Source organism: Rattus norvegicus, chromosome 8 (genome assembly GCF_021556685.1).
Source record: "Rattus norvegicus strain SHRSP/BbbUtx chromosome 8, alternate assembly SHRSP_T2T, whole genome shotgun sequence".
Taxonomy (NCBI): domain Eukaryota; kingdom Metazoa; phylum Chordata; class Mammalia; order Rodentia; family Muridae; genus Rattus; species Rattus norvegicus.
The window spans coordinates 114,366,014-114,392,036 of NC_141541.1; the positions used below are offsets into that span (position 1 = coordinate 114,366,014).

Sequence of the window (26,023 nt, forward strand, 5' to 3'; positions counted from 1 at the left end):
AAAATTTAAAACAAAAGTTTCTGGGTTAGGAACTTGCCAGAGAGCAAAGCCTGGGCTGGGTGGGTGGGTGTCATGAAACCATCAGCTGTTTGTTCTCCCCAAATTCATATGACAATTAATCTCAGATCTGACTGCATTTGCATATAGAGCCTTTTAACTAGATATACAGAAGGGTGGGGCCCTAATAAAATATGACACGCTGAGAAGATGCCAGAGGGTCTCTTTGCCACCTTCAATCCCTCCCTCCCTCCATGAGCATGTGGAAGGAAAGGCCCAATGAGGCTATACAAGGACACAAGAAAGTAGCCATCTGCCAGCCAGAAGAAATCCCTCACCAAGGAAACCGAGCAGGCTGGAGCACCGAGCTTGGAGTTCTGGGCAGAGCTTTGAGAAGTAGACTTCTGTTCCTTAGGGTACCCAATCTGTGATGTTTCCTTAGGGAGACCCAAGATGAATAATACATGATGTCACGAAGAACCAAGCCAGACGTCCTCAGTTTCCCAGAGTTCCCTTCCTTCCCAGTGCCTGGTAGAAACTAGGGATGAGCTCAGAATCCAGGAGGGGAGTTTTCTCTCTTCCTCCCTTCTTTCCTCCCTCCCTCCCTTCTTCCTTCCCTCCCTCCCCTCCTCACTCTGTCTGTCTGTCTGTCTGTCTGTATCTTTGTGTCTGCTGAATATCTGTATGTGACAAATCATCTGTCTGACTATATGTTTGTCTATCTAGATTATTCCCGCTTCTCTTCAGGTGTGTAGGTGTGTGTATCTGTCTGTCTGTCTGTGTATGTGTCTGTGTGTCTCTGCATATGTGTCTCTCTGTGCATGTGTTAAATCACTAACACAATTAATTTCTTTTTAAAAAAACTCAAATATTTGAGTATAGACATTGGAATCCTAAAGAATACGAAAGACTGAGCTGAAGAGCGCCCCAGAATGGAGAGGAAAGGCAGGCACAGCTACAGCCCAGCTGGGGAGGACTGGCTGTTGATACCGTCCTCTAGAGTTCCGAGTCAGTCTTGTTACAGTGTAGATCCTGGCAAGTCGGCCATGCTTCAGGGGAGGACCACACATATGGGCAGCACAAACTGGACTTGGGCTTTTTTAAAGATGGCACAAAGTTGGATTGGCGGGAGAGAGGGAGTGGACCTTGAAGAAGCTCGTGTGGGTGAGTATGACCAAAACACTTTGTACAAAGGTCCCCAAGAGCTCATTGTTAAATGAGAGAAAAACAGAATTTAATCCTTCTCAGTTACAAATGATCTAGCCTAAGCCTACACAGGCAGGAAACAGTGGAGGGAGTTACAATGTCCAGGGTTACAGAGCAGGCTTTGTCATCCATGAGCTGGGTAGCCTACCTCAGCAAGGCTAATGCCAGTCCCACTGTCTAACTGTTAAGGGAAGGGGAGAGCACCAGTTACAAGGCGTGGCCTACACCATGTCTCACGTTCTTCTCTGGTTTCAAACTGGTTGGCATTGCCCCCAGAGTCCCCAAACCAGTGGAGTTGGTGAGCCCACTCTTCATGGCTGCAGTACTACTTCGGGACATAAGTCAGGCACTCGTCTCCCTCAGGATACACAGAACAAGGACCTGCAAGCAAACAGAGGCAAGAGAGCTGGGCTCAGGCACGATGGGTCTGATCGTCTCAAACACTGAAGTCCCCTGCCTTACCACCAACTGGCTGTATGACCATGGGTAAGATAATGACCCTGTCTGATCCTCAACTTCCTCAACCATAAAGACAATACTTGTAAGCCTAATATCACAAACGTGGTACAATTAGTCATGTGTTACATTTACAATGTGCATACAGACATAATTATCATTTTAGATATGTATGGAATAAAGATACATTATATACAACATAGGCATGTGTGAATGAAGTTTTATGATACCAAGATCCCTCACGTGTTTCTTCCCCTTTTATAAAACACCTCAGTCCTTTACTTGACCACCGAGCCTCCTGATAACAAACACAAATCCAGCTTAATCACCATTTGTAGTATCCTGACATTTTTACTCAAAAACTTAAGGTAGCCACTTAAAAAAAAAAGGAAAGAACATGGTATGGTATGCCTTGAAAGATGGTTTTAATTAATGGCGTTGGGAGTCAGCTGATCAGAGCAGGGCAAGACTTGGGAAATTCCCAGATTGTCAGTCAGGGGCAGGTTTCCCAGATGTGTCACCCGCTCCTTCCGCATGGAGACACTTCAGATCATCTGTCTGACTGTATGTGTGTCTATCTAGATTATTATGTGCTTTCCCTGGGCCAACCCTGAAGCACAGAGTGCTGACCGGCATTCCCTCAGTAGTTCATGACGCATGGGCTGTGGCAGGAGCTTCCGACCAGCCACTCAGTACAACCAACACCCGCTGGCTTTCTGAGGTGCGCAGTACCCATGGTAACGGGAACACGCTTGATCCTAGGGGAACTGCTACTAGGATTGTGCTGAGCCTGGGGCAGGCACAGCTGGATGTGTCACTGTGTGGTTCTCTCCTAGGGGTGGGGTATCAGGGAAAAGGGCAAATGGCCAAAGCCTTGTGGGAGTCAACAGAGAAACACTGCAAAGTGAACGGCCAGTTGTTCCGTCTCGACCTGACCTAGAGACTCTGGGCTCAGCAACCAGAAGTCCTCACCTCTGCCAAAGCCGATCTACTTGGAACACACAAACCGAGGACTTGTCACACGAGCTTGAGCCCTCGTCCTTAGAAGCCCTACTTTGCCTGGTCGGGAAGAAGCTGCTTCTCCTGGTTGACATATGTGGAATGGTGTCGTGCAGCTGAACTTTCTGCAGTGACACAAACATCTGAATCGATGGGAAATCTGTCCTGATCGACACCCACCTTTGTGACTGCTGAGCCTCTGAAGTGAGTCTGGGCCGGCCAAGGAACCGAAACTTTAATTGTACTGATTTTTAAAATCCCTCAACTCAGACAGCCAAGGTGATAACCGATGCCTACCCTATTAGTCAGAACTATGGATGGGTGCTTAGCACTTGCAGCTAATCAGCCTAAGCTATTGCCTGAAGCCTAACACCTGGTACTCCTTACAGCCTTGAGCTTTCTTTATTGTATGACATGACGTCAGAAAATAGTAAGCTTTTACTCCTGCGATTATCGAGAACCCCTGACCTTGTACCAAGCACTGTTTCCCCACGGAATACTAGTTTGCCTTCCTGGCGGATGCTGCCACAGTAGCCAGGATTTCACTCAAGCCTGTGGAATCCAGGCCTGAAGGGGAACAGGGTGTGTGGGAAGGAGAGTGCTGGTGGGTGTAAAGAGCGGCTACAATGAGATTACAATTTCACTGAATTTGAGGCTTGTCCTATTGCCCGGGATAGATGTTTTACAATATATAACCCTACTTGGAAGGGGGAAAAAAAAACCTCTCAGTGCTTGGGAGATAATGCCAAAATTGAAATTGTGACAAGATCATCCTGGCTTGTGTGAAACGAGATAGCACTTGTCTAAAATCCTTCACAAGCAGGTGCGAGAGCAGGGTGCAGGCTTCGTGGCAGAACCCAGCTACAGTGTAAGGATACAAAGGAGGCCATGAGAATTTCATAAGGGCACAGAAAGGACGCTGAGGAGGGATAAGTTTGAGCCCAATACAGCAGATACAGTAGACAGAGACAGACAGGTGAGAGTGAGTTAGGCCACAGAGACTAGAAACAAGTAGCAGGACTCAAGAGCTAACTGTGACTCATAAACACACAGGAACAGGGCAGCCACCAAGGTTCTGGGTCTGGGTCAGCCTTAAGGGCCTGTGTTCCTCACAAAGGAAGGACACGTTATAAGAACTGACACGGCCCGATCTGCATTCTCACAGGGGTGCAGAATGGAACTGTACAAAGGAAGAGTCAAGAAAAAAATGTACCAGAGAACAAAGAAAGAGTAATAGAAAGATGGGCAGGGGTTGACTCTCTGGGCCTGGCTCAAGAATGGTTGCCTACCCCAATGCAGACTGCTGACCACAAAGCCAAGGGAAGAGGGACTCTGAAAAGGAAGGAGACAGTCATCAATGGCAGAGTCCCCAAGGCAATGGGCTCTGAAAGGGCAGTTTTGTCTTTCTCGGCAATTCAGAACACGATGGAGATGGCCAGCTCTTTTCTCCAATGGGAGAACATGGGGTGGGTGGGGCAAGAGAAAGGAAGCTGAAGGCTTGGCTGTTCACCTTTATTTCTTTTGAAAAATGCAAAAGGAGCAACAATGGGAAGGAAAACTGGAGGAAGGGGCTTTGAGGTTGTGATGAGAGTTAAGGATGCCCTTGGAGTGCAGGGGGAGAGAGAGTGGGACACAGCCGAGTAGCAGAGTGGCTGAGGAGTACTGGAGACCTACAGGCATCAGGTTTATGGGTAGGCCTGGATTAGAGAGCCAGGCAGCCGTCCTCTATCTTTTTGACCTTGGTGTTGTGATAAACGGTGCCTCAGAGCAGATGTTGTCATTGTTGACTGTACCGGAGAGTCACCTGTAAGTTCCCTACCCATAGACTTCTCAGAGGATAATGTCCCAAGATTCCCAGGTAATAAGCAGCAGTTGAATGCTGAGTCCTAGATAAGATGTTTACGCCACCTCCTCTATGGCTAAGAGAACGTCACTGAAGAAGGAGTGGAGAGAACGCAAGAGCTAGAAGACAAGAGAGAAGGGATCTGCCATCTTCTAGATTCAACATGGCTGCTGCAATCAGGAACTGCGGCTGCCTAAACTGAACCTGAGCAAGACTCACCCTGTCAACAGTAGGTCATAAAAGGAGAAGGGGCTCAGGAGGTCCTGCCCCTCCATGCTGAACTACCAGCAGCTGGAAGAGTCATTGTGTCCGGTTGCACACCCACAGCTCAGCCCGCCAGGTTCCAATGGACAGCTCCGAACCCATAGTTCACACAGATGGCCGTGGCTAAACGGTGGTGGGTCACAGCACGTGAAGAGGGGCTTTGTGGGATGGAGAGGACAGTTGATGGGAATAGAAGAGAAGGTGACAGAGAGTGGGGGCTGAGAGTAAACAGAATGCATTGTATACGTGTGCGAAACTGTCGAGGAACAGGCCTAGTTAGTAAGAAAGATTAGCAGCCGATTCTGACGTATATCCAGGACTAAAGCCATTACCTCAGGAAGGTTAGCTGAAGACACTCTGTCCTGAAGACACAGTCAGCAGGTGAGCTCTCCTGACGCTCGTTTTAACCTATGGAGGGGAAGTCACTGCTGCGAGCACCTACTCTTGGGCTGCCTAGTTCTGTTGTTCCTCTTGGACGTGCGTTGCTTTGGAATCTAACAGGTAACTAACCACTCATGGCATCCGCATCCTCACAGCTAAAAGTTCTGCGTGCATAGCAGGCGCTGAACACAAACTATCAAGCTTTATCCTCAGAACAACCCTAAGAAAAAAAGCACTCATCTAATTCAGAGCAGTGAGCCACGGGAAAGTTACATCGTTCCTAGCCAGCAGTCCTAAGTGTGTGAGCCATCTAGGTGTGTACAGCAAGTCTTCTTTTATCTAAATAGGAGTAGAGCCCCACGCACTAGAAATGCTTTCCACTTCCTCCTACGACTTTTGAAAATGTCCAGGTTGGGGTCTGCGGAAACAGCTCGGTGGTTAAGAGCACTGGTTGCCTTTCTAGGGGACCTGGGTTCAATTCCTATCGCCCACAGGGTGGGACACTATTGTCCCTGACCCCAGCTCCTGAGGATCTAATGCCCTCCTCTGGCCTCCAAGGGCACTGCACTTGTAGTGCACACATACATGCAGGCACTCTCTCACAGGAACAGAAAATAAAAATAAATAACCCTTCAGGAACCGTTACAGTCAAGTCCCTCACTAATATGTTTACTGTTCAGCTGATTCCACTGACCACACATAAGACATAACACTTCTCCATGTTGTGATCTAAAACCAACCTACCTCTGTTTTATAATGTTCCTTAAATGAGACGTGCCTCAGAGGTTAAGAGCACTGACTGCTCTTCCGGAGGTCTTGAGTTCAATTCCCAGCAGCCACCTGGTGGCTCACGACCATCTGTAATGGGGATCTGATGCCCTCTTCCAGCCTGCAGGCATACATGCAGGCAGGACACTGTATTCACGATAGATAGATAGATAGATAGATAGATAGATAGATAGATAGATAGATAGACAGACAGACAGACAGACAGATCTTTTTTAAAATGCTCCTTAAATGTGGTGAGGCTGCACCACAGTGAACATTCCTAGACCAAGAAGTCTACCAGGGAGGTCAGGTCAAGGTCAAGAGTGAATTCACCACATCTGGAGGAGGCAATCATTTGGCCGGCCAGTGGGTTGTTTGTTTGTAGCGGGCCCTTGAGTCTTTGCAATCTATCCACACTTCCTGGAGAGATGGTGACATAATAAGGCCCAAAATGGATACTAGGGAAGGATTCTAGGGAAGGCAAGTCAACCTCTTTTGGATGTCGTAAAGTACTTTCCACAGCTTAGTGAATAAATTTATAAACAAGACGTGCTAAAAAGTGCATGTTCACAAGGTACACAGAATTTTTTGTTTAAAGGTAAAGATTCTCAAAAGTGAATCCAACTTAGAGAACAAGGTTTGGTATCTCACCATGGGCAGCGCCCGAACGTCTTCCTTTCGCTGGTGTTTCTTCAGCATCTGCCCTGTCCCTTCCGAGGCTTCCCAGCGTTTCTTGCTGAGCTACGGACAGTGTCCTGATCTTCCTCTTCCCCCTCAGAAAGGAGTCTTGTGGCTTGGGTGCTCCTGAGTCATACCCAGTGGCAGCAGACGTGCCAAACCGGGGCTTGGACAGCCTGTAGGAAAGCAATCCTCGTCACACCTCGAGGCCAGGGATGTAGTTCAGCGGCCGGACACCTGCCTAAGTTCAGTCTCCAACATCACCAGAGACTCCCACAAGCCTTGAACTCTGAGCAAACTGAGCCGTTCCACCCTTGGTGGATATGGCTGCTGTGGCTCTGGGCTGAGGATTCACACCACTCTGGCTGGACCGGGTGGGCGGCAGCACTGGGCGCTTAGCATCATCAGCTCTTCCTCTGAAACTTGAGCTTGGAGGACAGTTGCTATGGTGGGAAGGGAGTTTTCATTTTGTGCTTTAATGCACTGTGTGTTCTTTTAATTTTTTTTATATCGGTCCAATATTGCTTTTTTATTGTCCTAATTTTATGCAGACGAATGCTTGCCTTGCATGTATTAGTGTGCACCATGTGCATGCCTTGTGCCCATGGAGGCCAGAGAGGGTGTTGCACCCCCTGGAACTGCAGTTACGGCTGTTTGAAAGCTGCACATGGATGCTGAGGACAAGTGTAGATGATGGCTCCTAACTGCCAGCCATCTCGCCAAGCCTAGTCTTGCTTCAAACACTAAAGAACAACAGACCTGCGCAGTAGTGGTTCACCCCATGACTCCCAGGACTCAGAAGGCAGAAGCAGGCAGATCGCTGTGAGTTCAAGGCCAGCCTGATCTACAGAGTGAACTCCAGGACAGCCAGGGCTACACAGAGAGACCCTGTCTTGAAACTGTTCCCCCAACCCCTCAGCTTTACCACTACCACCAAATAGTTAGAAAAGAGATCTGGGCCTGGGACCACGCCTGTAATCCCAGTGCTCAGGAAGCAAGAGAACCGTACGGTCAAAGCTGCCTGAGCCACACACGGAGACCCTTTCTCAAAAAAAAAAATTATAAACAAAATACTAAGCACCATGGAAGTTGTCAAACCCAGGTGCTTCCCAAATGGTCTGGGATTTCATACAGGGAGTCTACCCCACCCAGAGCTCACCTCTTGGCAGAAGTGAAGAATTGTAGCAAGGTGTCCCCACGGTTTGGGCCTCCACACTCTTCATTGAGCTCTGGGGGTGGATACTGGTTTATTCCACCTGAAAGTAAAGCATTTTTAAAAAATCAAATTAAACATAAAATCATGAAGAATGTAAAAATCATCAAAATGAAAACAGTGTCTGAGGTGTGCCCAGCACACACCGGACATCTAATCACCACCACTGGGAGCCCTGCAGTGCTTGGGGACCTTCAGGAAACAAGAGATGCCAAGACTATGGAAGCCGGGGGGTGGGGGGGATCAGTGCCGCAAAGCAATGTCTCCTGGACAGGGTAGAACCACTAAACTCACGAACTCACGGCAAGCGTGGTTGCTGGCCAGAAACCTGCGTGAGATAAGTCAGTCCACCCTAGCACCAAGGGGAAGGAGGCTCGCTAACCACACACCTATCTAAGGAGATATTGGCAGTTGGTACTGACCGAGACAAAACCAGCTTTAAGGGCATGGCCATTGTTAGTCAACCATGCTCCAGCGGATGCCCCGGTCTCTCTTGCACACATGTGCGAGTATGTGCGTGTGTGTTTGTGTGTGTGTGTTAAAAAAATAAAAAACAGCACAAAATAAAATGAGATACCACTAAAATCACCACCAAAAACACTGCATCAAACTCGAAAGTCATAAAATTAAAATTAAAGCAAACTCTAAGCTAAAATAAAATAAAATAAATGCGAAAAAAGGCAAATTGAACAGTAAGGATAGAAAAAAAAAAGTCCATGGTGTAAAATCAAAGACTCATAAAAGGCACTCGAACAAAGCATAAAACAAATGCAAAAATAAATGCAAATAAAGCAATAAAAAATCGAATCAAAAGCAAGCAAAGCAAAAGCATAAAGTGCAGTCTGTTAGATAAATAATATCCCAACATAAAAGAATACAACAAAATATAAAGCACAAATCTAATCAAAACCTCAAAAATCACATTAAACAGATGAGAGAAGCGATTGTTTTCGGCTTGCTTCTCCCTCAAAGAATCACTGAGCTACAAGCCGTTACTTTCTGCAAAGACCAGGCATCTGAGGCTCAGGGAAAGTAAGCCTATGGCTTCTCCTGTCACACAGCTCTCAAGTCACAAAGCTAGGACTAGAACTAGCTCACTGATGAAGCGTCTGTCGCAAGAGAAGGAACAAACGCCATGCCTTCTAAGATTTCCATCAGCATCCCTTCATCGCCTGAGCCATGAAGGAGCAGAGGTCCCTCGAGACCCACAGTGGGACGTCATACCCACTGAGGAACTCGCCTTCCAGCATGGAGGGGATGAGGGCATCGCCCAGACCTCACAGCATACCCTGAGCATGTTTTATTTTTAATTGCTCACTGCGATACAGACACCTGGAGTTGGCCAGGATAAAACCCCCCACTCCCGGGCTAAGTCACCACTATTATGTTGGGGGTACACTTTGGTCCTAGACACTCATGAATTAGGTTCATCTGGGAGTGATGGGAAGTGAGGCTGCTGGGGCAGGGATGTAGGGGAGAATTCCAGCCTGGGTGCACTGACACAGCTCCCACTCTTTAATCTTCGCCATTGGATTAACTGACTCAGCCTGAAGAGGGAGACCCCCAAGCTCTTGACCTGTCACCCTTGCTTCCTGGAAAGCCTCTGAGGACTTCTGGCCTCACGCTGCCAGTTCAACCTGTGCTTTAAAATAATAAGACAAAAACACTCACTGCTTGCTTCCTCTAATGTGCAGGGCTTAGGTCTTAAATGGTGAGTGTGTGTGTGTGTGTGTGTGTGTGTGTGTGTGTGTGTGTGTGTGTGTGTGTTCACATGCACTCACATGCACGTGCATTGGTGAGAACAGTATGACAGCACGTATGTATAAAAATGCCATAATTAGACCATGCTTTGAATGCTGAGTTAATAAGAAAACAGAAGAAAAATAAAGATCTCTACCCTTGTTATTTAAAATGTGCTTATGAATCTGAGACTCTGACACATATCTGCAATCCCAGTACTTGGGAGGGTGGAGCAGGAGGATTACAGCCAGTTCAAGGCCATCTTGAACTGTAAAGAAAGACTCTTGTCTCTAAAATCAAATAAAACCCGTGGTCCGTGGGCCAACAGCGTCATTCTGAAGCTGTTGAGAAATTGAGATCCTCAAACCAGACCTCAGAACTAGATCCAAACCTGACCAGGATGCCCAGAGAGAGCATGTGAGTTAAAATCTGAGAAGCATGGCTATCTATGGCTGGAAAAGAGCGGTTGGTGTGGTGGCAGCATCCACGCATGGGCACAGAGTCCCTCCATGAACATCTGGCCTTATGATCGGGGAACAGACATCCCAATATTCTCATTTTGATAACTGAAAAAATTTGAGAAACTGCATGGAAGCCTGGGGCCTCCAAGCCACTGAGTAGGGAGAACATGACAAGGGACTTGCAGCAGATTGCTGGAAACTGTATCTTGAAACACAGCCATATACAGGTAACAGCTGCTGAGGGAGGGACAGTCAGTTTTCCTTTGTGGTGTGCCCCATGGTAGGTTGCCCATGTTCCTAAAGCAAACGGCCCTGAACCCATGGCCAATTGACAGCACTGAATGAACTCAGTGGAAAAGAGGAGCGGGGGGGTGGGGGGTGGAGAAAAATGAGGAGGAAGGGGAGGAGGAGGAAGAGGAGGAAGGAGGAAATGATGAAGTTGGGAGGAGGATGTGGGAGAAGGTTCAGGAAGAGTTGAAACAGTAAGAGTGTTATGATCTAAATAGATTATTTTCCTGTATGAAATTACCAATGAATATAAAAGCTTTCAACTCTCAAGTAAAATAACATTGAAAAATAAAAGCTGTTTTAAAAAGCAAGCATCTAAGCAAAGAAGTGCAGGCCGACAGGAACCAGATGTAGATCTCCTGAGAGACACAGCCAGAATACAGCACATACATAGGCGAACGCCAGCAGCAAACCACTGAACTGAGAACGGGACCCCCGTTGAAGGAATCAGAAAGGACTGGAAGAGCTTGAAAGGGCTCGAGACCCCATATGAACAACAATGCCAAGCAACCAGAGCTTCCAGGGACTAAGTCACTACCCAATGACTATACATGGACTGACCCTGGGCTCCAACTGCATAGGTAGCAATGAATAGCCTAGTAAGGGCACCAGTGGAAGGGGAAGCCCTTGGTCCTGCTAAGACTGAACCCCCAGTGAACGTGATTGTTGGGGGGAGGGTGGTAATGGCGGGGAGGATGGGGAGAGGAACACCCATAGAGAAGGGGACGGGGAGGGGTTAGGGGGATGTTTGCCTGGAAACCAGGAAAGGTAATAAATGAACAAATGAATAACAAATGAAATGTAAATAAGAAATACCCAATTTAATAAAGATGGAGGGAAAAAAAAGCAAGCATCTGTAAGTTTCTGCCGCCAACACCACCTAGAATAACCCAGTCCCTACCCACCCCCCACACCTACACCCCCACCCACATCCATACCTACCCTCTTTGCCACTCACTTTTTAGAAGGTTCAGGAAGGCCTCCGTGAATCTGCTGGCATAGGCTACCTCTGCCTCTGAGACACCCTCCAGGCGTAACAGGTGCTGCTCTGAGGGTGCACTGGCCACATTGGCCAGCTCAGTCAGCTCCTGGGCTCCTACTCCTGGGCCCACAGCCAACACAAATAGTGTGATGCCCTTGCACTTGGCCTCCAGGGACAGAGCCCTTAGCGTCTCTCTGTCCCAGATGCTTGTCTCACTGGCCACAATGGCAAAGAGGACCTGTGACCTTCGAGGCAATATGGCTGCCAGAAGCACTTTTTCCAGCGTCCACTCCAGGGCGTGGCCCAGGGCAGGGGCTCCCTGTAGCAAACCACTTGCAGCCTCCTGAATCTGCCTTTGCATCTGTGTCCGGTGGCCGTGGGAGGTCAGGTGAAAGTACTCAAGCACAGGGTCTTGACCCACACCAGGCCAAAAGCCTGGGGTGGTGTGTGTCAACAGGGCCACGCGTGCCCCGTGCCAGGATGTGCCAGGCTGTGCAGCCACCTCCAGGTCCTTGAGCACTGAATCCACTAGCCTCAAAGCCCCAAGGTATATGTCCCTGCTGACACCCTGGGAGCTGTCCACCAGGAAGACCAAGTCCATGTCCAACTCCTGAGGCCTGGGAGATTCCACCCGGCACCCGGGGGCTGGTCGGCACTTGTCTAGCAAGGAAATAAGGAGGGGCGGGGGGAAAGTCAAGAGTTAAACCAGGCAACCTTTCTTTCCATGCAGAAAGCACTTCTTGCCTCATGGTGGACACCTGTCTTCAATGCTGCCCGGGAAGAAATGGGTTGAGACAGCAATCTGACAGTTTAAAAACAGGTGTCCATTTTTCAGAAGACAGTATTGAAGCTGACTGCACATTCTCAAATACTGCAGGGACGTCAAGACTATTGATATTGCAAACGCATATTGGGGTCTTCCAATGTGTCCGACCACCACTGTAGCTACCCCGGGATACATGGTGCCTGCTGGGCCAGGTTGGAGATGCCCGCTAGGTCTTCTGGATTCCTAGTTTCTCGTTTATTAGTATTGTTTCCTCTCCCTAAAAAAGAACTAGCGATGAGCTTTCAAGTAAGTTTACATGGACGTGCATACACTTGGGCAATCCTACCAGGGTTTCAGGAACCCATCCATGAGACAACCCTTCCATTTGAGAAAGCACACATTGACTGCTAGAGCTAACAGCAACTTAGCAACCAGGTAAGACTGGCATTTTGTGCTTATATTTTTATAAAAGCAATGTTGGTGGTTTTAAAGTGACTTCCTGGTCAGGAGGTCAGAGATCTCAAGCTGGTTTGGCCTTACAGGCATATGGAATCGCACCCCCCCCTCCATTTCCTTTTTTTTTTTTTTTTTTTTAATGTGGATTCTGGTTTGGTAAGGCTGAGACAGAGCTCGGAGTTTTGACATGGATGTACACTCAGCCTTTCTGCCAATATTTTAGGAACCCACCCACGAGATAAACCCTTTCATTAAGAACTGGTGGTCAGCTGGTGTTAAGTTGGAGCCACAGTCCTCCAAGAGATCTCTAGAGTATGCAGGGGCAGAGAGGGTGACAGCATTATTTTTATAACCTCTACCGAAATGAAAACTTACATTTCCTCCGGTTACACATAAAGGCAAAGAATCACGTATGATAGTTGGGGCACAGGTCAGTATTAAATGTATTCATCCTTGTAGTGAAGTTATCAGACGTCGACTAGAGCTTGTTGACACACCGATTTTAAGCTCATGATGTGTTGACTAACAAGTGTACTGCATAGATAGGATATTAAGCTTTAAAAAATAGGACGTTCTATCATTTTTGAGCAAAGTAAAAGGTCGCTATGCTAAGTGAACAAACATAACACCGGGAGAGAAAGCCACGCCACCCACATGACATCACCATTGTAAAGCACAATGTCCTGTGAGCAACAGGATCCTCGTTAAAGTGCTTTCAAGAGACCCTCAGACTGGGCCTGCTGACAGACTGACAACCCCTCATAAAGGGAAGGATAAGGAGGAGGGGCAGATCCTCCTCTGAGATCCCAGCCACTCCTTCCTGCTCCTCCCAGATTCTGTCTTAACCACATGTGGCCTCCTGGTCTCTGGGAGTACTAATGTATACAGAAGGTAGACGGCCAACTGATGGGGGAGGGACTACATCTGTGTCAGTGCCCCGTGCCGGGATGTGCCAGGCTGTGCCACCACCTCCAGGTTCTTGAGCACTGAACCCACTAGCCGCAAAGCCCCAAGGTATATGTCCCTGCTGACACTTTTTGATGAGACTTTTCAAAGGTGTGACAACTTTGGGGATACTCATACCCCTGGAAGCAACCCCTCTTCACCTACCCAACCTGGATGTTAATGGAAACACACAGTGGTGTGTCAATGGTGTCCTCTCTGGGGAAACAGGCATATGGGTTTCATCTTCCCAGAGAAACGGGTCAGGAGACACTCACTTCTGGTGTGAGATCTAAAATGAACCTGGCTGCGTGGTTCTATCCAGGTTCATCTCTTACTCAGCACGTGACCTTGAGCGAATGAACTTGTCTCTTCCAACCTCCATGCATCAGACATATGGGAGATAACAACACCCACCTCGTCAAGTGGCTTCCAGGCCAGCGGCAGGAGAAATGGCTCAGCGGTTAGGAGCCCACACCACCCTCGCGCCCGAGTCCTATTCCCAGTGCTCACAGGCAGCGGCTCACAACCACCTGCAACGCTAGCTCCAGGGAAAATCTGACACCACTGACCTCTAGGACACACATTCGCTTAATTTAAAAATATTAAAAATGCACTTGGCTTTGATGTTTACATTTTTTTTAAAAATTCGGGGGTTGGGGATTTAGCTCAGTGGTAGAGTGCTTGCCTAGGAAGCACAAGGCCCTGGGTTCGGTCCCCAGCTCCGAAAAAAAGAACCAAAAAAAAAAAAAAATGAGTTCATATGTGTAGTGCTCAGAACAAGCCTAATGCACAGTAAGGTCTCAAGGAACACTCATGAGGTTCTACAGAAGAGGAACTGGGGTTCAAGGAGAGACCATTGTGCCCCAGGAGACGGTGTGTGTGACTGTAGCTTCTTAGCCACAGCATGGTCCACACATAGCCGTTCCTGAACCTGCCTTCTCTCTCCCGCCAGTGACTGACCATCTCCTTGTGGGAGTTCAACCACTCTGGCCTGGGTTCTCAGTTAGCAAGGCTGGTTCACCTCAGTGGGCATGCATGAGGATGCCTCCCAGGTAAGCACGCATGCGTTTCTGCAGAGAGTGCTGGCTGACACAAGCTGGTGAGCAGCTGTGGAGCTAGAGGGCGGATCTCACGACCAACTGGAAGTAGATCCCTAATCTAGGATCCAGGACTCTACTCAGTGGGTTCAGTGACCACCCATCATACAAAGTAACACTAAAGGATGACGCTCACACTCACACATATACGGGAACTCTGAAGCACTGAACAGAATGTATCAGAGTATGCCAAAGGGGACAGGGAAGGGGGGCACTGTGGGGCACAACAATCACTTGACTCATGAGGAGTCACGTATCCTCTCTAGTCTGTGGTCACTCAGGAATGTAGTGTTTGTGTCTCTCAGAATAATGCCGACTTCCTAAGAAAAACTGAAAATCTGCATTTAATAAGAATTCCCAGATTCTAACACACTGTGCTTGCCAAGCTAATGAGTGTCCGAAGGGCAGGTCTAGCCTGTGGCTGGCAATTTACTCATCCAGTCTCAAGCCCTCGGTTGGATTAGAAGCGCTGTCCTAGCTCTTACCGTAGCAGAGAGTACAGCTGACCAGGCGTTCCACATCCTGCTGGTGCTCCGTCTCCCAGGTAAACAAGTGAAAGGTGTTGAGTCCATCCACCTAGTTCAAACATACGCACACAAATTCATGACCAGATGGCTCAAATTCCAAGTCAGTGTCTTTGTGGCTTTTAAGGAAATACCCAGTTACATAAATAAATATGTAGACATAGTTTGACATTGTGCAACACAATGTAGGGTCCTAGCTCTAAAGGGACACATACTGTGTACAAGGAGGAAGTTCTGTAATGTTCAGAGGGAAAGAGATAGACGCCGTAAAGGAAATACCTGTAGAATATTCCTGGTAATTGGGACTGGGGCATAATAACTAGCAGGTAAGAAGGAAGAGTCCGTCGGTGAATGGGGAGATCTGTTTATCTCTTTCATATACCTCTCTGATCATGATTAGTATAATAACTAACAACAAGGATTAAAGACAAAATATGAATAATAACAGCAAATACAACAAGGTCCCTAGAACACCTTCGAGGTGTCTTCTTCTTAAGAGGCACAACCAGACTACATTTCCCAGCCTCCTTTGCAATGAGTTCCTACCAATGACTGTGGCTTGGTTAATGGAATGTAGGTAAAAATGATTCACGTCACTCCAGGGCATGCATTGTATTCCCTTGCTCCCTCTCCTACCTTCGCCAGCCAGATTTAAAGGATGGAGAAGAAAGGGGCTTGATCCCCTAAAGTATAATGGGGCCACTGCTAGAAAAAGCCAGGGTCCTGAAGTGGCTATATACAGAAGAACATGCCCTGCCCCACCATCTTATGTAAGGACTACATTCACATCACAGCATTCAGGCTGGGTTCCACAGTTAGCCAGGCCTGACTAACACTGGTTCTGAGACTTCTACCTCATGATGAAAGCTAGAAATGCTCTCCAGTCCTTCCTCTCAAACACTGAGGTGGGGTCTGCAAATCTGCAGGGGTCTAAACTTATTCAGGTTCATCTTTTTACCCTCTCCCTATCAAAGCACAAAAGGTGGAGCCCCACTGAGGGTCTGCTCCTCCCCCTTCATGCTCCTGGCCAGAACAAGCCAACTCTTAGCACTCCTCTAGGTAGTGAGGTGGCCAGACCATGAAGATGTCCTGAGAGCTCTCAGGAAGACAGACCATCAAGGGTTACTCTGGAAAAGAACTTTCTGTGCCATAGACTCTTTACAGAGTTCATCGCTCTCTCTGTCACTGCCTTTCAAAGCCAACTCACTTGAAGGAAACATCTTAATGAGGAAAGAAATATGAAGAATTGACATCTGTTTATAGTAATGTAACACACAGACCAAAAACAAAAGGATGAAAATCTGAGAAAGGCAAAATCGCATCCTCTCTCATTCTTCACAGGGCAAGAACATCAAGTTGTAAGGAAGCTGACCAGTAGCTACTATCTAAAAGTCCTCCCCACAAGCCATATAGAGGACAGAAATGTGACAGGGCCATGCCTTCACTTGTGGAAAGACAGACAGAAGATCTGCAAGAATGAAAGGATTCTGATAGACGGATATGTTTTAGGAACTCAGGAAGAGGAGTGTCATTTCAAGGGAAGGTGTTGATGTAAGCAATGACATTTGTCACTTTTCAGAGCATAAGGAGGGCAATTTAACAGGCAAAGCAGTAGTGGTAGCCTTCTAGTGTGAGGGATAGCTTGTACCAAGACTCAGAGCTGGACAATGGCTTCCTAGCTGAACTCTACTCACTGGTCCATTTCTTGTGCACTACAGAATACCCACCTCCAATGTGCAGATGTTCCACATATCTGAGCCGTGGGGCTCCATGACACATGGGAGACACTAACACAGTCTTCTTGAGAACAGAGTTGCTAACACTCATCAATCAAATCTCTTCCAAATGGCCAACAGATCTAAGCACGGACTAGCCAAATGTACCCAATTTATCACTCCAGATTAAACCGTTGCAAACAGGAATGTGGCATGTTGTCGTCTTACTGGAAGTCACGGGAGGAGATTTTGAAGCTTTTGGGACCAGGATCCAGGGTAGCGGGCCAGGAGAAATGAGAAGCCGGGAGAACCCTAAGAGCATTACCGAAGCCTTGTAGGGATATGTTAAATTGGTATACAACTACTTTTAAATCACAGAAAGTATGGCTGAAGCTATATATAAAAGACAACCTTTAAATGAAGTTTTAAAGTAATGAAATACTTCAGACAAATGTAGACATTCACCCTACATCTGTACAAATCCATGCTCCTCCATTTTAGAGGTGGCTCCAGGGGAAAGTTCTAGGCCAAGCGTTTAGATCGTAGAGAATCTGGGTTATAATCTTTGATCTGCCCTTTATGGCAATGCAGCCGCAGAGAGATATCTGCCTTCAGTCTCCTTGGGGACAGTTTTAGGATAGAAGTAGGTACATCTGGGTTCTATGCCAGAACAGCCTGGTCCTAAGTTACTGTCATCTGTGTCCACATCTGTTCAGGACAATACATGAGGCCTTATGCTGTGAGCATCTCAGAGGCCAAATTCAATCAAAATTTGACTTAGATATACAAGCTTCACTTTTTAACTTTTCTTGGGAACAATAATTTCAGGATCCAACTTGACGCCTGCACTCTCCTTGCAAAATAATTGTGGTAACAAAGAACAAAATGCATCGGGAGTCCACAGGGAAGCTATGACTTGCCGCAGATACATCTGTATGGGGTTTTATTAATAACTTTCCAAAGCCATGGAACTCAAGCAGAAGCAGAGAGAGAATGTGTGATGGTCACCAGTGTGAAGAGAGAACACTAAGCCCATTGCTTCCTGCTGAGAATGTATCCACATCAAAGCAGGGGGACTGGAGGACCTCAAAGGCAAGCTGAAATCAACCATCACTAGAATCTGCACCTTTGAAGTCCTTACAACCCTAAACATCCAGTCATGTTTGCCCCAGTGGGGAGGCACAGTCAACAGAGCCAACAGCAGCCCCAGGAATGCAAGTCCCCCTTAGGGTTATGGTTAAAGTGGGATTCCTGACTCTGCCACAGAAAAGGATTTCAGGACAAGTTAGAATGATTAAGTATTTAGAGAGAATACAGGAAAGTGATAGAAATAGTCCCAAGGCCCCGGGTGTGGGGTTCCTGAGAGAGGGAACTGCTTTGGTATCTTTACCCTTAGAGAACTGTGTCCACTCCTCCAAGGATGTAATCTACAACAAGAATTAAAGGTTAAGCCATTGACCCTTTCTCAGACTTCTGGCTAAGACTGAGTGTAAACATTAAGCAAATCTTAAAATTTTAAATGAGATTTAAAGTCTGTTTAAGTTGGTGTACTTAGTTTTCTTACCTTGGAGAGTTTCCTAATGTGGGCTGGGAGACAGCTCAGTCACAGAGTGGTTTCTCTGTAAGCATGAGAGCAGAGTCTAATTCCCCAGAACCCACAGGGAAAAAGAAAAGAGCATAGTTGGCCCAGACTTATGATCCCAGCATTTGGAGGCAAGGACAAACTGATCCCTGGGGCTCAACAGCCAGCTAGGCTAGCTTACTAGGCAAATTCCAAGCTTATAAGATACCCTGCCTCACAAGAAAAGGTGAGTGACACCTAAGGATTGGCCAAGGTTATCCTCATACAGGCGAACCTGCATGTACACAACAGACACACACACACACACACACACACACACACACACAGGATTTCCTTCTGTGAATAAAATTATAAGGTGGTTTAATGTGGTGAAATGTACTGTTTAATATTTAAGAATAAGGGGCTAGGGGCTCCAGACCCCATATGAACAACAATGCCAACCAACCAGAGCTTCCAGGGACTAAGCCACTACCCAAAGACTATACATGGACTGACCCTGGACTCCGACCTCATAGGTAGCAATGAATAGCCTAGTAAGAGCACCAGTGGAAGGGGAAGCCCTTGGTCCTGCCAAGACTGAACCCCCAGTGAACGTGATTGTTGGGGGGAGGGCGGTAATGGGGGGGAGGAAGGGGAGGGGAACACCCATAGAGAAGGGGACGGGGAGGGGTTAGAGGGATGTTGGCCCGGAAACTGGGAAGGGGAATAACAATCGAAATGTAAATAAGAAATACTCAAGTTAATAAAGATGGGGAAAAAAAAGAATAAGGGGCTAGGAAGATGGCTCAATAGGTAAGAGTGCTTACCATGCAAGCATGAGAACCTGAGTTCAAATCCCCAAGAATCATGGGGAAAAAAAAAAAACAGAGTAGCCACACGACACACTCCTGTTCCCCCAGTGTCTCGATGAGCCAAAGGTAAGAGGATCTCTCAGGCTGGCTGCTTGTCAGCTACCTCCAGGTTCCAAGAGAGACCCTGTCTCAAAGGAATAAAGAAGAGAGTGACAGAGAAGGACACTCAATGTCTTCTTCTGACTGTGAGTGCTCTCACCCACATGGGCATAGGTAGTGAGAATTTTGGTTTCCTTAAAAACATAGAAATATTATAAGACCAGGTTCTAATTTTAATCCCAGGTATGGGATATTGGGTTGCTTCAGACTATCCACAGCAGCTGACTATGATTTGCCTCATGCTCTAGCAGGGGCATGACTTTACCAGCTGCACAGCTTCTGTGATTGTGTAATGTTTGAAATTCTGGGACCTCTTCAGAGGGAGATATAAATGCTAGGGCCCTGAGAGGTGTGGGTTGGTGGTTGGTTGCTGTTGGTTGTGGCTTATTAAGTAGTCATGTACAAAGAAGAAACAACAAGAAGAAATTAGAGCTCCTAATGTTGAAGTTCAAACTTGCCACAAGGAACTTGGCACCCCTAATGAGCAGGAAGTAGTTTAAGGATACTGATGCCCAATTCCTCTCTTTTTTTCTGTCCTATCTAGTGTTAGAGAGTTGAAAAGGTAGAAGAAAGAAGAAACCACAAAGTAGCCAAAGAAGTCTGGCTACAGGAATATACTACACAAACACACACACACACACACACACACAGAGAGAGAGAGAGAGAGAGAGAGAGAGAGAGAGAGAGAGAGAGAGAGAGAGAGAGATTTAGGGATAAGAGATAAATGCTGATAGAGTGAACTCAAATTTACAAACATCCTGACCCCAAATAGGCATAGTTTGCTCATTCATTGTAATGTTCTCATTTGAAATGTCTTGTTTTGGGGCTGGGGATTTAGCTCAGCGGTTAGAGCGCTTACCTAGGAAGCGCAAGGCCCTGGGTTCGGTCCCCAGCTCCGAAAAAAAGAACCAAAAAAAAAAAAAAAAAAAAAAAAAGAAATGTCTTGTTTTAAAGAAACAGAAATGATTTCTGTAGACACTTGCGGTTTGACCAGTTGTGTGGAAGTTTCCTGACGCTTACTCTGCGGGAAAGGCAAACTAGATCCCAGGCTGAGGGGCTCCCTTCCGTTTCACGTCACCTCTGATGTTTCCTATCTTTCCATCCCAACTTAGTGGTTAAGACAGGCAGAGACTACACATACCCATGGGTTTGCACAGACATTCTTTGCTGGCAGAACGTCTCAAGAACAACACTCAAACCTCATCCGCATCCTACCCACCCCATACTAAAGACCTTCCCATGAACCCTCGTCTTGGAGACTCCCAGGCTTTAACTTAAGGCTTCAGCTGTTGTGCTCAGCTGCCAGAGGCCAAAAGCGAATGTTCATTCCTGGGACTGAGATGGGGGAGGCTCTTGGCCTGAAAAAACAAAAACAGACTGGGAGGGTAGAAGCAAGTCCTAGGGAGGGAGGTTTACCTTGGAAAGGGTTGGAGCTGACTAGACTCTAAGGAGTTTACAAACTATCTGGCACTGAGCTGGGGTAAGGGCTCGGAAAAGAGGAAGAAACGGTGGGAGTGAGAACGTTAAGAGGCCAGAGGAAGAGAGAAAGGACACAGCCACCATCTACCCTGTGGCTGGCCTGAGGAGCTTGGATAGAGCTTTGGCTCCTCTAAACTATCATAGTGCCACCGAAGGCAACCAAGCAACCCACTCTCGCTGTACTCCCTAGAAACACTAGGAGTCAAAACTCGGATAAGATGTGATGGTTTGTATGTTGGGCCCAGGGAGTGGCACTATTTGGAGACGTGGCCTTGTTGGAGAAAGAGTGTTCTATGAATGTGGACTTGACCCTCTTCTCTTAGCAGTCTTTAAATGAAAATGTAGACATCTCTGCTCCTCCTGAACCATGTCTGCCTGGATGCTGCCATGTTCCTGCCTTGTTAATAATGGACTGAACCTCTGAGCCTGTAAGCCAGCCCTATTAAATGCTGTCCTTTATAAGAGTTGCTTTAGTCACAGTGTCTGTTCACAGCAGTAAAATCCTAACTAAGACAAGAAGTTGGTACTAGGGACTCAGGTGTTGCTGTAATAGGCCTGACCACACTTTTGTTTGGAAAAAAATGTGAATTTGAGGACTTTGGATTTGGAAAGAAGTGGAGTGCTTTAAGCGGAGCATAATGGGCCATCCTAGTAGGAATATGGAAGATTTCGTTGTGAGAGTGCTTTGAACTGTGGAAGCCTAGCTCTTAAGGCTTCAAAGGAGAAGAATTTTAATATGTGGCCACATTTTGGTGAAGAAAGTGGCTGCTTTTTGCCCTTTTGTGAAGAGTCTTCCTGAGGCTAAGATGAGGAGACTCAGATTAATTGCACTGACAAAGGAAGTCCCAGAAATGCCCATCATAGACTTTGTTCTCTGGTCAGGTCTCAGGAAGAGCATTTTAAACAAGCATAGAAAGCTGAGAGAGGAAAAATATAAACATACGGTTCGAGTATTAAAGGAGCACCAGGAAGTGGAATGGAGCTGAATCCTGTGTTCAAGGAGATAAACAGATTAAGGAAGTGGTGACTTTGTGGCAAGATCCCAACCGGCTAAGCTTATTATTTATGTGTTTGCCATTGAACAGGAAATAGTTATATTAGGCATTATTATTACTGAGTTATGGTTTTTACTTGAACTCTTCATCTGGAATAAACTACAATCCAGAAATGAAAGACAAGGCCTCTTGATCTGGATCTTGAGACATAGTGGCCATGAAAAGCTTAGGCTCTGGTAAAATGGTACACTCCTTTAATTCCAGGAGACAGAAGCAAGTAGATCTCTGAGTTCAAGGCCCGCCTGGTACACAGAAAGTTCTAAGTAAAACTTAAATCCAGTTGTAGTGGACCACATCTTTAATCCTAGCACTAAGGAGACAGGTCTGCAGATCTCTGAGTTCAAAGTCAATCTAAAGAGCAAGTTCTAGGACAGCCAAGCTTAGGCAGTGAAGGAGTTGGAAAACAGAAAGCTGGTGTTAGTGTTATAGAACAAGGGAGCCAGCCATGTTTCAGCTCAAGCAAGCAACAGAACTTGGTCATAAGGCTCTGGCTTTAGAGTCAAAAACAGAAGGGACTACTGGGACAATTGATGCTGGTTATCTGGAGCTAAGAAATTAGTGATGATATAATAGCATAAGTGAGGTGAAATCTGGGAAGTATTTTCTGAGAACACAAAGAAGCTGTGTTCCAGAGATAGCCCAGGTTTAACCACCTGCTGCAGCTGTACTTGGTAATGTGTAAGAGTCACCCAGATGGTACTGGTTTTAAAGGTGTGAAGAGGTCATGGAGAGCAGCTGAGGCTTGGCACTGTGAGAGGCCAGAGGCCATCAGTAAAGGTGCAGCCTCAGTTGCAGTTGATATCTCAGGACTGAAGGGGCCACGCAAAGGAGTTGAGGCTTGGCACCATGAAAAGAGCCTACGAGAGGCTATTGGTGAAGTCTAGTTGCTGTGGAAAACCCCAGTATACTGGAAATGCCAGTGTCATGGGATGATCAACAAGAATAGCAACAGCAGTGGAGTGGAGTCAGCCAGAGCCTAGAGTGCTACAGAGGGCAGGGCTGAAGATGTGACACAAATCTTTTAGAAGAGCCCAGATCATGTGTGGATCCCAGACATTGTGCAAGAAGCTATAAAGTTGAAGTTGCTTTGGAAACCCCAAGATGTTCAAGATGCCAGAGCCGTGGGATAGTTGCTGAGGAAAGCTACTAACAGGGAATGAAACCAGCCCAAGAGAAAGAACTTTGTTGCAGTCAACAAAGATGGGAAGGAGCTGGAGATCTGAAGACCTCTTTGACATCAGACATGGAGATGCAGAGTTTGGAGTTTGCCCAGCTGGTTTCCTAACTTGCTTTGGGGATTACAGTTAAGTGATTGATTGGATGGATATCAGAAGAGACTTTGAACTTTGGACTTTTAACATGGTTGGGACTGCTACAGACATTGAGGACTTTTGAAGTTGGACTAAATGTATTTTGCATTATGCTATGTTTGAACAGCTTATGGGGGCCAAGGAGTGCAATGTGATGGTTTGTATGTCTACTCCAGGGAATGGCACTATTAGGAGGTGTGGCCTTGTTGGAGTAGGTATGGCTTTGTTGGAGGAAGTGTGTCCTATGGGTGTGGGCTTGACCCTCTTCCTAGCTGCCTGGAAACCAGTCTTCTCCTAGCAGCCTTCAGATGAAGATGTAGAACTCTCAGCTCCTCCTGCACCAATCCTGCTGGGATGCTACCATGTTCCTGCCTTGATGATAATGGACTGAACCTCTGAACCTGTAAGCCAGCCCCAATTAAACGTAGTCCTCATAAGAGTTGCCTTGGTCATGGTGTCTCTTCACAGCAGTAAAACCCTAAGACACTACAGTGAGAAAGAGGGACTTGGGAACATGCCATCTCAGGATGCAAATTCCTGGACTATGTGGCTTAGAAGAAGGCATTTCTTCCTCTTGCCTTCGTTCGTTTCATCTGAGCAATGTAGGTTATCATTTGTAACTGGTAGGACAGTCGTGAGGGTTAGACGGCCCTTGTGATGGTTAGATATCAACCTTACATAAACTGTAATCACCTCAGAAGACGGTCTTAATACAGAATCATCTGCGCCGAGTTGGTCTGCAGGTATGTCCGTGGGGGAGCATCTTAACTAAGTTAATGGATATGGGAAGATTCAGCCTACTGTGGGCATGAGTGCCACCATTCCCTAGACAGGGAGTCCTCTATAAGAGTAAAGAATTTAAAAATGGTACCTAGAACTAGGGACATAGCTCAAGGCCACGCAAGCTTGGGGGTTTTTGATCCCCAGCTCCCATGTGAAAGGCTGGGCATGATGGTATGGGGTGAGTTTGTAATCCCAGAGCTAGAAAGAACAAGACAGATGGATCCCTCTGCCTCCCTAACCAGCCAGCTTAGCCCAAGAGAAGAGCTTCAGTTCCCAGTGTGAGACCACGTGGGCAAAACCAAGGTGGACAACTCTGGATGAACTACATCCATGGTTGACTGCTGGCCTCCACATACACAAAACGAATGTCTTTATATGACTTTCACAAATTCTAAAATTACATCAAAATTGAAGTCTCTCTCTCTCTCTCTACCTCTCTATCTCTCTCTACCTCTCTCACACATACACACACACACACACACACACACACACACACACACACACACACACACACACGACACAGTTTCTTCATCTTCTACAGCTGATGATGTATGAAGGGAGAGGACTTCTGTGACTGCGGACCTTCCAGTCTTTGGATTTGCTAAGGAGTAAAACTAGGACCCCTAATATTACTCTAGAGATAAAATACCCTAAAAGAGAGAAAGGACTGAGAACCTGGAAGGTCTCTGTTTAGTGTTTTTAACTTTTGACTTCAAAGCCTTGGGGCTCTCGAGAGCTCCAGACCTTGAACACTCACTTAACTGCTGTGTCTCGGTGTCACTGTCTGAAGAACAGGCTCATCATACTGCCTATCTCATTGGGTTCTGAGGATTAAGTGAATCAATAAAGGCTTGGAACGGTGGCTGGATCAATAAACATGAGCTATCTTCCTAGGCGACATTTCAAGGGAATCTGTGCAAGGCTTTTCAGAGAGAAAAATGAAATCCAGAGCCTTGCACTTTCTCTCTAACGCTCAGCTTCTTTGCTCTAAGAAGATAATCAGATGAAGACTTGCGTTTTGAGGCGTTAAGACCTCGATGACAATGGGATCGGGCACGGGGGTGGGTTCAGGCGCAATAACGCCATTTCATTTAGGACTGAAACAACTCCATGGATAAGGAGAAGAACTTTCCAATAGGCATGACACTCTCTAAGTGTGTTTAATGAACTAAGAAGTTAGCGTGCCTGTTTGTGTAATCCTTTCACCTTGAGCTACCATCATTCGCCCAGAGGTTGTATTGGGGATTGTTCTGAAAATTACAATAACTCAGAGGTGAAAGACAAAAAAGTCTTACACGCGTCAGCCAGCCTTTGGGCAACGCATTCAGAAGACGAATCACAAGATAAACCCCACTGCCATCAGTAGATTGCCCTCAAGTGAAGAATAAAGAGCGAGGGAGGGCTGCGGTGTACCCACTGGAGAAGAACAAGGGCTGAGGGGCCTTGAAGACGCCGTTGTCACTTTGACGATGTCTCTCCTTGCCAGTGTCACCAGCAGCAAGGTCATCTGTCACATCTGAACTGACAAGCACCGTTTAGCATCTTTTCTAAACCATTAAATTTTCACAATGCCGAGCTGTCTCCCTGCACGCAGCCTGGGGCAAGAGCATGTCCACGGGATGGAGAGGAGGGAGGCTAAAGAGACAGCATGGAGTGTCGAGTGTCTTCAAGCTGGCAACTTCACCCCACAGAGCATTTCCTGCTTTCACCCTGAAGCACGCCCACCGTGAAGAGGTGAGCAGGCCATGACTAAGGATGAACCTACCAACCAGAAGCAAACACTAGCTGTCCAGCAGCCTGTCAGAGAGCAGCACAGGGCTGCATTCAGGGGGAGGTGACTGCACACGGTGTCGCTTTCGAAATGTCAGGGGCTGAGGAATACATGTGTTGATAGTTATACCTGGATAGGAGCTTACTTAACACGGTAGCACAGTGCATACGTCTAAGAATCAACACATAAGCTTGTGATGGCTTGCAAACTGCCAGGAAGGATGGGCAGCCATCTCAGGTTGAGAAACAAAGAGAAAATGAAGAGATGGATGGAGTTCTTTCTTGTTCTTGCTGCATCCTTCTGGCCTGGGATAT

At 46.9% G+C, this 26,023-nt stretch overlaps 1 protein-coding gene across 2 annotated transcripts in view; it reads right to left on the reverse strand.

The window, feature by feature from the left end:
- Positions 1-1,203: 1,203 nt before the first annotated feature.
- Col6a4 (collagen, type VI, alpha 4) overlaps positions 1,204-26,023 on the reverse strand; it is a 116,714-nt gene continuing 91,894 nt past the window's right edge. Inside the window, exons 33-37 of one of the 2 annotated variants that reach the window (XM_087562328.1) lie at positions 15,026-15,116; positions 11,253-11,936; positions 7,752-7,848; positions 6,566-6,768; positions 1,204-1,584 (exon numbers count right to left, since the gene is read on the reverse strand). In XM_087562328.1, coding sequence (XP_087418454.1) covers positions 1,529-1,584; positions 6,566-6,768; positions 7,752-7,848; positions 11,253-11,936; positions 15,026-15,116 — 1,131 coding nt within the window. In that variant the 3' untranslated portion in view covers positions 1,204-1,528. 2 annotated transcript variants of the gene reach the window in all.